The sequence below is a fragment of the Agelaius phoeniceus genome, chromosome Z (genome assembly GCF_051311805.1).
Source record: "Agelaius phoeniceus isolate bAgePho1 chromosome Z, bAgePho1.hap1, whole genome shotgun sequence".
NCBI classification, from domain to species: domain Eukaryota; kingdom Metazoa; phylum Chordata; class Aves; order Passeriformes; family Icteridae; genus Agelaius; species Agelaius phoeniceus.
Window position 1 is genome coordinate 11,174,264 of NC_135303.1, and position 16,082 is coordinate 11,190,345.

Sequence of the window (16,082 nt, forward strand, 5' to 3'; positions counted from 1 at the left end):
CTGCAGTGCCATCGCTGATGTCAGTGACTGGGGTACATCAGTGACACCCAGATTAGCTCCTGTCTGAATATTTTTGATGTTATGGTTCCTCCATACTTTCTGAGAGCATGCAAGGTAGCACAAAAACCCTCCAGAGTCTAGAAGAGTTCATCTAGGTTCTGTGCAATATTTATACTCCCTCATTTTAGACAGCTCAAATGCTGCCATCTACACATTAGAAAATGAGCTTTTGAGTACATGATGTGAAATTTTTGATTGACAGTGCTTTTCATGACAAATGGGTTTCATAAGAAATGCATTTATCATCTGATTTTTTTCATGCCTTGTAACTTTTTTTCTTTACCAAGAAATTCGTTTAAGGCAAATGCAGGTCAATTGATTAACAAGAGAGTCTGTCTGCAACAATGTGCATCTGTATTTGCCTATTTTTATCCTCCAAGTACATCTGGAAGGCTTTTTTTTATCAACTGTCCCGTCTGGAAATTGCTTTTTCCACAAGAGAGCTTAGAAACTGCTGAGTTTGCAAACACATCCATTAGATGACAAATCAATTTCACCTTAGCATCTTTGAAATACAGCCAGTGTGGACCTCTAAAAGAGGAAAGATTCATGATGTTTGGAAAGAACAAAATTCATGAAAGACTCCCTTTTACTGGGAAGGGTAATTCCATGTTACCCTTCCCAATAGTAGGCTAACATGTATGGGCACTCAGCTGCCTCTGTCTAGAATATTTGAAGTCAATGGAAACAGAGGTCAGATGTGAAGGGTCAGGTATGGCTGTTTCCTGGTCGTTGCTCCGTGGGCATTGAGCCGGGCCCCGCAGGGCTGGGTTGTTCAGGCTTGGCTTGGCGCTGTCACAAGGCAGCTGCAGGTCTTTCCTCAGGGAGTTGCAGAGTGCCCCTGTCCTCAGGGTTGGGGGAAATGAGGACACCGAAAAAAGAGAGGCCCCTGAGGGGTTCCCTCCTGGGCTGGCCAGTGCTGCTGTGGGCGCTGTCTCGCAGGGAGCGGGAGCTCTGCAGCCTCAGGAAGCTGCCGCTGGCTGTGGCACCTGTGGCACTTGGGAGCTGGCGCTGTGGGGGCAATTGTCAGGTTCAGCCTGGAGCTGTGCCCAGCTGGGGGAGGCTGGGAGCAAGCAAGGAGCCCCAGGATCCAGGCAGCAGGGAAGCCTCTGACCCAGCGGCAGTGTGTGTCACACAGAGCCCTGGCTGGGAGATGGGGCTGCAGGCCGCGCCATGGCGGGTGCCTTGCCCGGGGCTGCAGCGCCCATGGCCGACCCTCTCCTTACAGTGACCCCGCAGACGGCCACTGGTGCCAAGCGCCGAGAGGAGCCGCTCCGTGGGCATGGGCAGAAGGACAGAGCCTCTTCAGACCCACAGCAGTCCTTGCAGGAGGCACTCTCCATGCTGGGCAGCGATGACTGGTAAGAAAGGCCCCGTTCCCTCTGTGTCCCTCTGAGCGTTAAGGTCGGTCAGAAGCGTGTCTTGCTCGTGCCTCGGAGCCCCGAGAGCCCCGAGGGCCAAAGGGCACAGGTGAAACCCCTGCAGAGCAGGGAGAGCATAAAGATTGGAGAGCAGCCTTTTCTTGGCCTTGCTCTGCAGCAGTGCTCCAGCTGCAGCAGGCCCGTGCTGTTTCCTTGCTTTGCCTGCTGCTCCATGGAGCTGCAAAGGAAATATTGAGGGAAGAGAGAAAGCTGTGGCATGAGACGATTTGCTGGCTGAAGGCAAGAAGCAGGATGGCAGCAGTTTTGAGTGTAGAGATTTGGGTGCCTTGGGCCACTGGCCCAGTGGGACTGAGTAAGATTCCTCTGTGCTCCCACTGCTGACAGCAATGGCAGGGACTCCTGCATGTGAGTCCCAGAAGCAGCTCCAGGGAGTTCCTCTTTCTGAGAAATGGACTGAGTTGTGCTTTCAAGTCCATCAGCATGTCATTAGTGGTGAAGCGCTCATGGCAGAAGAGAAGGAAAAAGAAATAAAATCCTCTAGGAATCTTGCACTTTTGGAAGTCAACTATTTCCTTCTCACTGCTTCATCTGTTTTGTCAATACTGAGATGTTTTGTCAATACTCCCAATGTGTCCCAAAATTATACACAGGCAGAAGGTGGCCCAGAGGTGATAACCCTACAAATATGAGATGATAATGGTTTTCTTTTTGATGGCTTTTTGATCACTCCCTGGTGGATGCTTCATTCACACAGGGGTAAGGCCTGCATTCACACTGGGATAAGCATGAAAAACTGGCCACAATGCATCTCCTTGTGCAGATCCCTTTGCTTTGCCCTTTCTCTTCTGCTTTCTCTTCCCCATTTCTCTTTGGTGCCCTGTGAGGTACAGAGAGCTTCTGCAGGTGTGGGGGGTCCTGATGACACTCAGGGGTGCCCATGGGATCGGTCAGCAGCCCTGTGCTGCAGCCCTGATGCCTCACATACCTTCCTGTGGCTGAGGGCCTGCACAAAGCAAGTGCTGAGAGATGGAGTTATTTGCACCTTTTAAATAACATGTTGCTGTTGTGGGGGTTGTTTTAGGGAGGAGTGTTGTGGGAAAGCCAGAGTTTCAACAGTTCTTGTCCAGGGATGGAATCTTAATCTTCTGGGACATCCTGCTGCTTTTCTGGGGAATGTGTGAGGTGGAGTGGAGTGGGTGACAGACAGGCCTAGATTGTGGAGTGGGAACTCAGCTCCAGAGTGGCAGTGCTGACTCTCAGTGCTGAACTGCCTGCTGGGGCTGACAAAGAAGGAAAATGTCCCAGTAGCAGCCTGCTGGGACTGTGTCTCAGGGACAGGTACAGGGAGGTGACATGAAACAGCAGCATGGCCCAGCCTCACAGCTTCTAGGAAGTAGTGAGAGAGGCACTTCACGTGCCAGAGCTTTCAGAAAGGCTGTCTTCTCAAACGGCCACAAATGAAGACTCTGAAAGCCCTCTCTTTGCCTCTTGGATTTGTGTACGCTTTTGACAGCCACAACATCCAGTGGCAGTGTGTTCCATAATTTCATTAAGTGCTCCTTGAAAAGCACCTCCCATTGTTTGACTGAGCTGCCAGCCTGGTCACTTCAGGGGGTGCTGCCTAGTTCTTGGGTAGAGAGGAATATCAATCTTTTTGTTACTTGCCTTTCAGGGAACTGAAGAAGAAGGGACTCTTCAACATCACACGCCTGGCTGAGTCCCATGCAGCAGTCCTGCTTTGTCGACTTCGTGAGATTTGCTTGGCAGTTACCAGCGAGGTGAGAACATTGTTTTGAATTCTTCCCCATACTTCATACGCGGCTTGTAGAGTAGATATGTGCTTGTTCATCTCCATGTGTGCTCAGGGACTGCCTTCATTTCTGGTTTTAGACCTTCTACTTCTAATGTCTGTAGGATCTGTGTGTACGTGCAGCTGTATTTACTGGCAGCTTGGGTATGTGGCACTTGTCAGTGAGGTGCCATTTGAATGCAATGTGCAAATGCAGAAACTGAGACACTAATGATGTTATTTGCCAGAGTCCTAATCTCTGCCCAAGCTGTAATTCAACACTGCAAATGACTCTGTAGACCTGAGCCTGTGTTTTCTATTTCCTGTCTGAGTGCTTCAACTGCTGGTGTTGCTTTCTGGAACAGGAGCATCTGACACTTTTATCTTTATGACTTGTGCCTTTATGATTTGAAAGCAGCCCTTGTTTTGACTTTCTAGTGAAAGAGCCTAAAATCAATGTAGTGCCCATTGTAGAAAGGTTAAATTTCACACTTAGGTGAAATTTTTTTTAGGCCTGCAGTAAGCAGCTGTGAGGTGCCAGAGTAAGTGCCTTTCTGTGCTTGTGCTCTCCTGCTCTTAATGTACTTTTACGATCCTCTGGACACAGTGGGATGTGTTGTCATTTCCTGGGACTTGTGTTGAAGGCAAGTGGTTTTCTATCCAAGGTGAGAATTATATTTCCCCTCACGATTTCCCCAGGTGACCAACCTCCGGTCCAAGGTGTCCTACTCTGCAATCGTCACACTGGGAGAGCTCTTTGCAATCTTGAAGAAGGACATGGATTCCCAGGTGGATGAGGTTGCTCCAGTCCTTCTCCAGATGGTCTGGAACTCACCAGAGTTTGTTCAGAAGGCAGCCTCTCAGAGCCTGGGGATCATGGTGGAGAACGTGACTCCTGCACGAGCAATGACTGCTCTCATGGACAAGGGAGTCAAGTAGGTTCTTCTTCATTTAGTGCTATTCTTCACCTTCTAGTGTGTGGGTGAGGGGAGGGATGAGGGAAAGAATGGGAATGCTGGGAGGGAAGGGTCCGGCATCCTGCATCTTCTCTGGACTCAGGTACTCGATTCTCCCATCAACCTCATTTCTTTCCTCTTGCCACCTATTTCTGCCCTCCTGCAGCCCATTGGGTCACAGAATCACAGAACTATACAATATGGGGAGTTGGAAGCAGCCCTTCAGGATCATCAATTCCAGCTTCTGGCCTTGCACAGAACAGCCCAAGGGTCACCCTGTGTGCCTGAGATTGTTGTCCAAATGCTTCTTCAACTCTGTCAGCTTGGTGCTGTGACCAGTGCCCTGGGGAGCCTGTTGCAGGGCCCAAGCACCCTCTGGGTGAAAAACTTTTTCCTGATAGCCAAACTAAAGCTCCTCTGAGTCAGTTTCCTGCTGCTTCCTGGAGTTCTCCCAGTCTGTCAGAGTTTCCTAGATATGGTGAACAGTGGGGAAATGCAAGTGCTGCAAAGGCTAAGGATAGAGCCTTGTGCTTTTGTGGGAACAGGGACAATTGCAATTGCAGCTGTGAGCGCTCTTTGATATTTCACAGCACTAACCACAGAGGCCCTGGGGAAAACCACATTTTCCTCATGATGCCATTAACCTGAGAAATAAGGAGGGTCCTTGCTGGGGTGTGGAGCACATGGGGGAGAATGTGCTGGGTGGGGCACAGCCTGCACAGCAGGTGCAGCTCGTGCCAAAAGGAGCCTTGTGTGACTGTGCTGGCCTTAGAGCTCTGCTTTCTATTCAACATGAAGTTTCATGTTAGCCTTGAGATGATGAATCACTTCACAGGCCCCTTCACAGGCTGAGTGCCATGGGACAGCTGAAGCAAATGCTGCCCTAAGTGTTGGTGCCTGATAGTTCCCAAGAGACAATCTCTAGATCAGGACAACCTGGCTAAACTGACTGCCCCCCTTTCCTTAGCTTTGCAATAGCGTAAAGCACTCAGATGTATCTGTTGCCAAGCCTCACAGAAGAAAGAGGCTGTATTGCTGGATATTCCGCAACTTCACGCCCCGCAGCGTGTTTTCCCTGCATTTGTTTTATCCCAGAGGTCTGCAGATGTGGGAAGAAATGGGTGGAAAGAGCCTCATCCTGCTGCAGCTCTGTGTAGTGGGTGCCCTCTGATGGGTCGGCATGAATTTTCCTTAATTTCTAAATAATTCATATGTGATCTATTAGTTTAATCTTTCTTTGAGTAAATTTTGGGAAAGAAATGGAATATCAGATAGTGCAGGGAGACGGAATTCCTCCCTCTTCCACGCAGGCAGTCCTTCTGTACAATGCTAACTTTGTGTTTATTTGAGGACAGAACCTTCTGCAGGTGCCTGAAGCTGCAGGGAGAGCCCAGGCTCCTTCCCCCAGCAAGGACAGGGAGCACGCTCTGGCCAAGGCCTGTGCTGCTGCTGCTGCTCCTCGTCCCTGTGCCCCAGGGTTTGTTCTCTCCTTCCCAGGAGCCGCTACGTCCAGGTGCGGAAGTGTGCGGCCAAACTCCTCCTGTCCTTGATGGAGAAAATGGGAGTCACCAAGCTCGCAGGCACCCCCAGGGCTGAGAGGCTGGCACACGTGGCAGGGACACTGGCTCAGGACTGTCACAAGGACACAAGGTAATGGTCTTCCTTTCACCTCCAAAACCAGGAAAGCTGTTTTGTCTTTGGCTTTAAAGGTAAAACTACAAGAGTGGAAACTCAGGGAAATAATACGTGACCTCACTGTGTGGATGAGGGTCACAGAATCGTGGAATATGCTGCGTTGGATTGGACTTATCGGGGTCATCCAGTCCAGCTCCTGGCCATGCGCAGGGCACTCCAAGGGTCACTCCATGTGCCTGAGAGCATTGTCCAAACGCTTCTTGAGCTCTGTCAGGCTTGGTGCTGTGACCGCTGCTCTGGGTTGCCTGGGGAAATGACTGTAGTGTGAAACCTGAGGTTGGCAGCAAGAAGGAGCATTGCCAACTTCCTGTGACTTGAAGTATTCTTTACTGACTTCAAAAGAGCTCATATTAGCCAGTACAAGAGTTTATTATGGCCTTAGGTATACAACACAAAGCCAAAGTGTTTGCTAATGTTTATCACTGAAGGATCCCAAACCTCTGTTTCTGGGAAAGTCATGAAGACTTTCCTAGAAATATTTCAGGGGTCTTTAGCCAATGTATTCATTCTTCCTAAACCCCTTCTGCAGATTTCTACAATGCTGTTACGTGGGGCACACTGTCCTCCAAATTTCTTCTTGAAGAAAACTGTGGTTTCCTAGTGGCAAAATCAACCCAAACCACCAAGATCCCCTTACTTTGATGATGAAGTTCCCATTAATAGTTGCCAAGAACACCAGAACAACTAGCTGACCCTGTGCATACATATAGTATAGAATAATCAACAGGATGCAGGAGGTGTTTTGTCCTGGCTTCTCTGCCAGTTAAAGAAAGGCAAATTATTGTGCAATGGCAGCAGGACACTGCTAATAGGCTCTGTCAACAAAGCAGATGTGTTTTGCTCGATCCCTGGGAACACCCACAGTTTCAGAGTGAATGGTGTTTTCCTGTGGCCCCACGTTCTCCTCTTGCTTCTTGTGTTCAGCTGACAACACTGTGCAGTGTCAAGTGGAGGTAAATCTCCCTCTTTGCTGAGTAGGTTGTGCCTTCTCATGCAAGGATTGCACCCGATGAGTTGAAGGTACCAGGCCCTTCTGTTAACACTCTTCCTTGGTTCACTGTTCTTTTGTTTCCTTCCTGCCTCCCTCTCTCCCTTCCTCCCTTCCTTTCTCCCATCCTTCCTTCCATCCTTCCTCAGGCATTATGGCCAGGAGATGGTGAAGATGTTGCTGAGTCATCAAAAATTTAAAATGCTCCTGGAACAATCTCTTTCCACGCATGACCTGGAAGATATCCTGACAAGAATTAAGAAGAAAGTAAGTGCTTGGCAGAAGAAATGCCTCCTTTGTCCAAGTATTACCACTGCTAATAGGAGACCAAACATACCAAATCTGTCTTTATCTCATTCCTCTTCTGCTGAATCACTTTGCTCCTGGGAATGAGCTGTTAATCCTCAGCCTGTTCATCTGCAGGCCACAAAGGAACTGCTATTATTAGGGGAAAAGTGGGGTTTTGAAGATTTTGAATATCAGTCACAAAGAGGAAAGGGAAAGAGGAGAACATGGGTTTACATTTAAGCGTAAGCCCCCACCACGCTCTCCCTACTGACTCTGCCCCCAGTCAAGCAATTAAGTGAGAACAGAAGATAACAAAGTCTGAAGATAACAGAGTCTTTGCAAAAGTGACTGCAAGTAACAGTGCCAAGAAAATTTCCAAATATACAAAAGATGTCCAAGTCAGTCCTAGTTACTACAATTTCTGTCTGTCTTTTGGGAATATTGCCCTGCTGTCAAGCCCTGTGGAGCTGGAAGAAGCTTGGGGAGTGTGCCTTTGTGCAGGAGCAGGGAGAGTGAGCATTGAACCAAATCAACTTCCAACACAATGGGCCAACCCCCAGAGTCCAGTTTTTTCTGCTGCTTCCTTTAAGACCACTCATTGCCTATCAGTTTGCATTATTCTCATTTATGCTCAAGACTAGTGAATTTGGGAATTTAGACGGCTGCTCGGTGTGCTAGCGCCCATAACCTGCCTTGGGCTATTGAAAACAGAGAGTTGGCACCAATGAATCTCTGGTCTGTTTATTTCTGTAAGTTAGGAAGTGTTTCCCTAAGCCTTGGTACTACATTGATCCAGGTTCTAACTTGTGTTTTAAAGAGGGAATTTCCTATTTTATATTCTGAAGATTCATAGGGTTTCTCTATGTCTTTGTAGGGGATGGAAAAGCAGAAGGGTGAACGCCCATCTGTCAAGGAGCCGGTGGAGAAGAGGAACGATGGCTCGAAGGAGCCCCAGGCCACAGTGCCTTCTAGCAAACGGTACTCAGCACTTTTGTCAGATGTGACAAAGCACATGACAAGCTCTGCACGCCTCTTCCACAGAAAAATCTTTCTGCTGGAGATGACCAGTGCAAGAGATTGTTTCCTTTTCCTACAAATGCTCTAGGATAAAAAACGTCTCCTTCGGCATTGTGTTGAACACAACTTCTCTGGAGGGCTTTCCACAAAAATTGGGTGACAAAAAGACACCCATTGGTTGCAGCTCAGCCGATCCAGGGCAGTGGCAAGGGCAGTGCTGTGCAGGCTAGGAGAGGGCAGAGTTTCTGCTGCCTGCCTTGAGACAAGTAAATTCAACCAGGTTTTTTTTTTCATCCAAGTGGAATGATAAATAAAACACCCTTTTTAGATGGGTGTTTTAATGAGAAGTCCCAGTCTAGAAGCAACATGCCATTCCCCAAACAAGCAGTTCCCATCCATGTGGTTTGGCCTGGCTGAATCATGGCTTTCTTACCCTCAAACAGTGCCAAGTTTGAGTAGTAAGGAGCAAGGCAATTCCTGAGCCATTCTGGTCAACAGGTGTCTCAATGTGGACTTTTGTCTTGGTATTCCTTTCCTTCATAGAGTTTGCTTGATGGACAGCATGTTTGGTTTATTTCCCCCTGTGCTGCAATCAGCATTGAAGACAGGAATTTGGTCCTTGCTGTCTCTTCATGCCACTGGCAGAGCTACTTGCTCTTCTGATAAGAGAGGGAATTTCTTGAGCTCTGTCCTGCTCAGCGGTGGCAGGAAAGTGACCACATGCCTCAGTAGCATGGCTAGCATCTGCCCGTGCTCATGGAAGAGACAGGTTGACCCAAGGGGATTATTCCCAGAGAATTTGTTAAGTTGTGCATCTAGTCTCTAGGGAAGAAAAGGAAATGTGAGCGTAATTCTTGGAGGTCTGGCTTCTGTTTCTATCTCTGTTACTGATTTTCTGGATCCTTCAGATATGCCCCTGTTCACCTGTTCAGATGCATCTGAGCTACTTTTCCAGATTCTCATGCCTGGTTGTAGAGACACTTCTCCAGAGTGACGGGTTTCCTTACTATAAGACACACACGTGCCATATGAGGAGGCATTTAAACTTGGAAGTAGTGTCTCCCTTTCCCCACAAAGCAATGTGACCTGTGTGCCTTGGAAGGCATCTGAAGATAGATCAGGTGCATCTCATCCTTGGTTTTCCTGAGGGAGCAGTGATGAGAATGCCACTTGCAGATTGTCTCCCGTAATGATTGTCACGAGGTCCGCGTTGTTCTTCAGAGCTTCATGATTTTCTAGCTTGAAATCACATTGTTAGGAAAACTTGTCAGGATGTTTGGCTCACAATTAACTGAAGGTATTATCAGCAACAGGTCCTAATTTGGTTTTGTTTTCCAGGGTGAAATCTACCTCTGATGGACACCTCCTACACCGTGCAAAAGCCCGGGTCACATTACCAGCAGCTGTGGAAGGAAGGGAGTCACTCCAGAAGCTTTACCATCTCCTGGAAGCCAAGGGGTTTCAGACACGGATGGAAGGAGTGGCACTCCTCCTAGACCTGTCCAAAACCAGCCCCCAGCTCATCTCCACTAACATTGTCCAAGTATGTAGGGCATCTTCATTGCTCTTTTCCTTTTGCTCCTTTCCCAAGCCCGGAGAAGTAAACTTAATTCAGTGTGTCTTGGCACTACACCCTGGTTGTTTGGGACAGGCTGGTTCCCTCTTACCCAGACAAATTTAATTCTGGTCCAGGTTTCAGGACAAGTTACTTCAGTCTAGTTGTATAGGTCTGGCAGGTGCCTATTGCTGCTGTTCATCAGAGATGATGGCAGAATTTTCTGCTGGTGTAACTGCTGCTGTCTCCTACTGCTAGCTGGGTGAAGTGAAGGGAAAACCAGCCCTTGAAAGCATGGCAATTATTCTCCAGACCAAAGATGGGTTTTCCTGGGGAAGAGAAGTATCAGGCTGGGCTGGTTTAAACCCAGTTATTTTTAAAAGGATACTTCCGTACACTCCATTTTGTCTTGCACGAGCACAACTCTGGCTACTCATTTCCATCCTCATCCCTATTCCTCTTGGTAAAGATGGTGCTCACCCTTCTTGGGGGGACCTTTTTTCTCTTTGGAAAAGGAGGAAAACAGCTAAGAACGGATCTCTGCCTTCTCCTCCCAGCAGCTGCTTTTTCCCTTTTTCCAGAAAACGGTGCCTGATGATGTGGCTGTCAAGGGACTGAACCTGCTCTAATGAGAGCTGTAGAGCACATTCCATTTCAGAAGTCCACCTGTTAGTTTGAGAAATGGTCTGGATTCTGGAAGAGTTGATCCGAGTCCTGCACTTCACCAGACACAGGTTCTGAGACAGACAAAATAAAACTTAGATCTCCTCCAGCCACAGTCTTGATAAAATCATAACTGCCCTCAGTACTTGAGGCAACTGTATAGAAAAATGGGCATGGTAAATATCTGCTTCCATACTTGTAAAACAAAGGTAGCCTTTTACAGTAATAAATGGAATCGATTTAATGATTTATAGATGGAGAGAAATACCATAGGAACTTTTCTGGCCCCAGCCAAACCCCTTAAAAACAGATGAAAATCTCTCCAGCAGCATCAGGTTGTGCAACCATTCCAGTGAGCGGCCCACAGGAAAACAGTGAAATTGTGCAAGCAAGGGCTGACCTGACAGAAAGGACCACTTTCATCTTTTATATTGCTGAGTGCTCATTTCTACATCCCCTCTTCAAACAAGGTCATTTTAATCCAGCTTTCATGTTGTTTGTTCTCTCCACAGATTTTTGATTATTTTGTCCTGAGAATAAATGACACCCACAAGAGAGTGAAGGAAAAGGCGCTGGACGTGCTGGCAGAAATCATTGGACTCCTGAAAGATGCCCTGAAGCCGGTGATGACCCCTTTGGTTGAAGGGATAACAAAGAACCTGAACTCAAAGGATCCTGGGGTTCATGCCGCAGCTGTGAAGGCACTGGACAAATCCGTTGCTCATTTAGGTAAGGCTGAGCCCTGGCATGGACTCTCCTCAGCCGTGTCTCTGTCTGTCCCACACGAGAGAGCGCTGAGTGCCTTGGGAGCTGTTGTTGTCTGTGGAACGCTCCAGCTGACACCCACCAGGAGCTGTGCAGGTGCAGTCCTTATGCACCATCCCCAACAGGCTGGAATGTGCAGCAGCATTTCCCAACAGTCCCAGGCTCCCTTGGCTCTGTGCTGCTTGTCTGAAGAGCAAGTCCTGGACTCCAGCTTTGCTACAATTCAGAGGCAAAGGAGTTTTGGAGTTTGCTTGGGCCCTGTCTGACTTCCCAAATGGCCAGCTTTGCTGCTGGCATGAAGGGACACCGGCCCATCAGAGCTTCTGCAGAGCAGCCACCTGGAAGGCTCTACATTAGAGGCATTAGCTGCCTATTTCCCACCTTTCTTCTTTGTCTTCTTTTTCCAAAGAGGAACTGATGATTCACCAAGTTCATTTCTTTAGAACAAACAGGTCTAAATCCAGCTGTCAATGATGCCTTGTTCCACATGTTGTTTTGCATGGGGCAAGATGGCAACAGCATATACCTGCCTAGGCAAGGGCTGCTGTAAATTCCTTTGCCACAGAGATTTATGTCAGCTCTGAAAATGCCTGAAAAATGGAGTGTTGAAGAGGCAGCTCTTCAAGGGGAGTTTCCACTTTCTCCACTTCAGCTGCTCTGTGAACTCACAAACTGCCTGAATCAGTGCCTTTCTGTGTCCCAATATGGGCTTCTTCCCTTTTGCTCTGGGATGCAAAACTTTTTCACTGCTTCCATGTGACTGAACTGTTGAAGTCCCTGAGGTGAAATGTTTTAACATGGCTCCTGGTGCAGCAGACAACTTTGGATTCACAAATGTGAAAGGAGAGCTTTTCTTTTGGAATTTAAAACTCTGCCAAGTAGGCTGGAAGGAAAGACAAAAAGGAATCAAAAATCAGCAGAAGTTGATTTTATTGTATAAAATGGGGTTGCCCCTGCTCTTTCCCTCCTCCTCACTCTCCTTTCTGCTATGACCTCACACAAGTGAGCAGAAACGTGTGTTTCACTTGTAGATGAAGTGTCACTGATGAAAGAGCTCAGCAACCAATGGAGCAAACTGAGTGGCCAAGCCCTGCTGGATGTCGCAGAGCGTATCACAGGTATGGCCTCCCCTTCTAAGCCAACAGGTCTCTGGGGGAGTATTTACAGGGAATGCCTGGGAACAGACAGCAGAGTAGCTCCTCCAAATCAGGAGGTGCTGAGCTCGTCCCTCCTGCCCAATAGCCAAGGCAGGTGTAGTTGGCAGGCATTCCCTGGCTGCTGCAGAGCTGTGCAGCATCTGAGATGGGGGCAGAGCTCGGCCTGGGGGCTGAGCTCTCACTGGGGCATCTCAGAACCCACCTGCAGGAGAAGGAGGGCCTAAAAAATACCCCAGCTGGCTCCTCTCTTGGAAGCCCAGGGACATCTGTGATCCTTAAGGGAAAAGGGTGACAAACCCTGTTTCAGGGAATCTGTTTTGTTCTCACAGAATCCTTGTTTTTCTCCTGGAAAGTTTTGAGGCTGAACCGTGCAGAGCCTAGGGGTCACAGCTTAGGTCAAAACTCAACACAGCTCTTAGAGGCACAGATTTAGTGCAAGGCAGGCTTTGGGGGCACAGGGGCAGAAGCAGAGTGCTGGGGGCTCCCTGCCTCTGCTGTCCAAGTGGCACTGGACTGAGCAGTTCAGCGTGTGCAAACAGTGTCTTCCTGTGTCTGCACTGTCCAAAATGCTACAAATGCAGCTGATAATTGATTCCTCAGAGGAGCTTGCTATGTCAGCAGTAGCCAAGGGATGGAAAAATGATAATCTCAATAGACAGTAGAGAAGACAACTGATAGCCTTGCATGAACTGGGGCTAAATCCACTGCTAATTATGCCAACATCTTTAAATGCAAGGTGTAATACACTTGGTGTCTTCATTGGGAATCTCAAAAGGGCATGTTCAGTGATTAGGATGTCAAAGGCCCTTTAAAGAGCATTTAATAAAGTAGATCTCCAGCAATAGGGAATTTAGTTTTGCCGTCATTTTGATCTCTTTTTCAAAGAAAGGAATGAAGCATAAATTAGGACTACTTTAGAAAGAGCAGATGTTCTCTCTGAGATTTAGTAGGAACAGACAGCTGCTCCTCATGTTCAGTAGTCACCAATGTCTTTAATGACATTTCAACTCAAATGAGCTCCCAATATAAAATGGGTACCATAACCCTTTTTCTGCTTGGCAGAATTGGTTTTGGGTACTTTCAGGAGATGTTTCAGTGTTGAATTGTCGCATTAAGGTGCTGGTGGATTAACAGCATAGAGAAAATGAAGTCTCTTCCACCACAGAATAATAAATGGCTACTGCATAACATTTTGCATGATCAGAAAATAAGAATGGACTCCAGAGCGTATTTCAGCTTTTGATCTCTCAGCCAAATTTGCCATGCAAGAAGCCTGTTGGTAGTCATTTTTGGTCTGTGTTTGATATAGTTCAGAAAATGAGCAGAGAGCAGATTTCAGAGACAATGATGTTAGGAAGCAATTGTGTTTTGGTTAAATTTCAGTCCCCTGTGTATTATTCTTCTCTCTCTATTACCCCTATTTCAGTGGACATTATAAGGAAAAATGCTATTAACATTGAGAGGGGAAATGCCATACAAATGTGGAGATGCTCAAATGCCGGGGCAATGGGGTCTGGGTAATTCTCTAAGGCACCCTGAGGTTTGCAACAGCTCTTTGCTGGAAGCCACAAAAGCATTCTGCCAAAGACACCAGCTAGCCACTGATGTTTCTCATCCAGCTGTCAAGCAGCAGCCATCTCTGGTGGGCTGGAGTTTTGAAGTGTGTTCTAATACTGCCCTTTGCTGCGTGCCACAGAGCAAAGGGAAGAGCCAGATGAGACTTTTGGCCCTTGACATCAAAGTTACAAAGATGGAATCATCCCTTTTATTAGAAATCTCTCCATTGCCTCTCTAGGGTGCATTTCCAAATCTTCCGTGTGGGTTTCGACAACTTCTTAATGGAAAAAAAAAGGAAGTTTGACATTTCAGTCATTGTTCATGCAGAAACAGATTGTGAAATGATTTAGTAAAGGTACAAAGTCTGCCACAGGTACAAAGCTCTGGCTGGAGAAATTGCTCCTGAGGGGTTGGTGGTTCTGTTTCAAGCATGATCAGCTGCAATGCCCATTTCTGGGCCATGGGGCTCTGTGTGCTATTTCACTGATCTTGGCCAGAGAGGCTTCCAAGAAGCAAACCCAGAGGTAGATCCTTGTTTGCATTGAGGCTGGTGGGTAAGGAGCTGTGTCTCTGTCCCGTCAGTGCTGGTGCAATGGGTCCATGCCAGGAGCCCTGAAGTGGTGCAGCGCTACGCCCTGCCCGTGCTCTGGTGCTGCCTGGAGAACAAGGCGCTGCCTGTGCGAAGCGCCAACGTCTGCGCCGTGGTCACCAAGCTCGCCTGTGCCCTCTGCCAGGTGATGGGCACCCAGATGATTAAGTGTGCTGAGAGCAAGCCTCCACACGTGCAGGAAAACCTCTCCAGCCTTTTGGGCTGGTGAAGGTTTGATGTTCTCCAGAAAGCTGACCAAGTGCTGAGTTGGACACCTCCGGATGGGACTTTTTAGCTGTGCCAAAAATAACAAAACACTAAGGAAGGGCGTGCATCTGCCCCCGCTCTCTCCATCGCCCTTCCTAGTCATGGCGTGGGGGGCCTGAAGCAACTCCAGGCTGAGGACAAAGTGAAGACCAAGCATGGATCAGCCTCACAAAGAGGTGAGGTGGGAGCTGGGCCGCTCTCTGGTGGGAGGAAGGGTCTTGTGGCAGCCCAGAGAGGCTGTGCTCATTGCCAGGGAACAGCTGTGCCCTGCATGTGCCCCCTGCAAGGAGCTGTGCTGCTGCCAGTGCCCCGTGGAGCTGCAGGGCTGCTGAGCTGTGGGGCAGGGAGAGGAGCAGGAGGCTGCATGTGCAGCTGAGCCTTTCCTGGAGAGCACAGGGCTCTGGGCTCCCTGCTGTCCCAGGGCAGCCCAGAGGCCGGGCTGTTCCTGTGCTAGCTCTGGGGAAGTGGGGCAGGGTATCACCCTGGCCTGCCTCAAGTGTCTGCCAGCAGGGGCATGTTTCCCTGTTCAACTATTGAAAAGTTTCCAGGAAATGTATCCCATGAAACATGTACCTTTAGCTGCTTTAGGTTTGCGTTGCAGCCTCTGTTACACTCTGTGTTTCCACTTTGCAGGCCTGACTGGCTACACTCTTACCAAGAAATTTTCTCTGCACACTTCCCATTGTCTCTCCACCACGAAGTCCTTGCCTCCTGTCCAGAAGCGCCCTCATTCCTCCAAGCACAGGAAGAAGTTGGCACCTGCTAGAAGACTGTTGGAAGATTAGGATTTATATGTTAGGCTTTATAGTTGCAGATGTTACATATGTTCAGATCTTTAGATGTAGTTTTGAATAACTGTCTTTTCATTCTACCTTGAAATTTTGATTACTTATTTTTAATTGTATATATTTTTTTCGGATGATTTTAAAAAGTTAAATAAATGTGGCATTCACATTCTCTGAACGGAGAGAGAATTCTCTCTCAGAGGATTTTTCCTGGAGAAGTACAGAGAGAAGAAGAGGAAACATTTTTTAACTCTGCTTGCTGCTCTTGTTGTTTTGCACATGAGGAATGTGTTAGGAAGATTGTTTACTTGAAGGGACTTCCTAATTGGATTCTGGTTGTTCATATTAATTGGCCTGTTGGGTCAATGCTGTGTCCTGGCTGTCACAAGACAGCCACAGGTTTTGCTTTAGTATTCTTTAGTATTCTTTAATATAGTATAGTATAATGGAATATAAAATACTTTTAATAAATTGTTCAGCCCTTCTGAATCAATGGAGTCAGATGCCAATCATTCCCTGGTCAGGGACACCCTGCTTTTCAATAAATAAATAAATGAAATTGAAATGAA

The 16,082-nt window shown here is 47.8% G+C and overlaps 1 protein-coding gene across 1 annotated transcript; it reads left to right on the forward strand.

Annotated features, from left to right (window-relative positions):
* Positions 1–1,233: 1,233 nt before the first annotated feature.
* Positions 1,234–15,513, forward strand: LOC129133701 (TOG array regulator of axonemal microtubules protein 2-like). Its single transcript, XM_054653326.2, has 12 exons — positions 1,234–1,421; positions 3,115–3,220; positions 3,931–4,166; positions 5,685–5,837; positions 7,020–7,137; positions 8,033–8,136; positions 9,514–9,718; positions 10,906–11,122; positions 12,190–12,276; positions 14,455–14,686; positions 14,828–14,904; positions 15,362–15,513. The coding sequence occupies exons 1-12, from the start codon at positions 1,234–1,236 to the stop codon at positions 15,511–15,513; spliced, it is 1,875 nt and encodes a 624-aa protein (XP_054509301.2).
* The last annotated feature ends 569 nt before the right edge of the window (positions 15,514–16,082 follow it).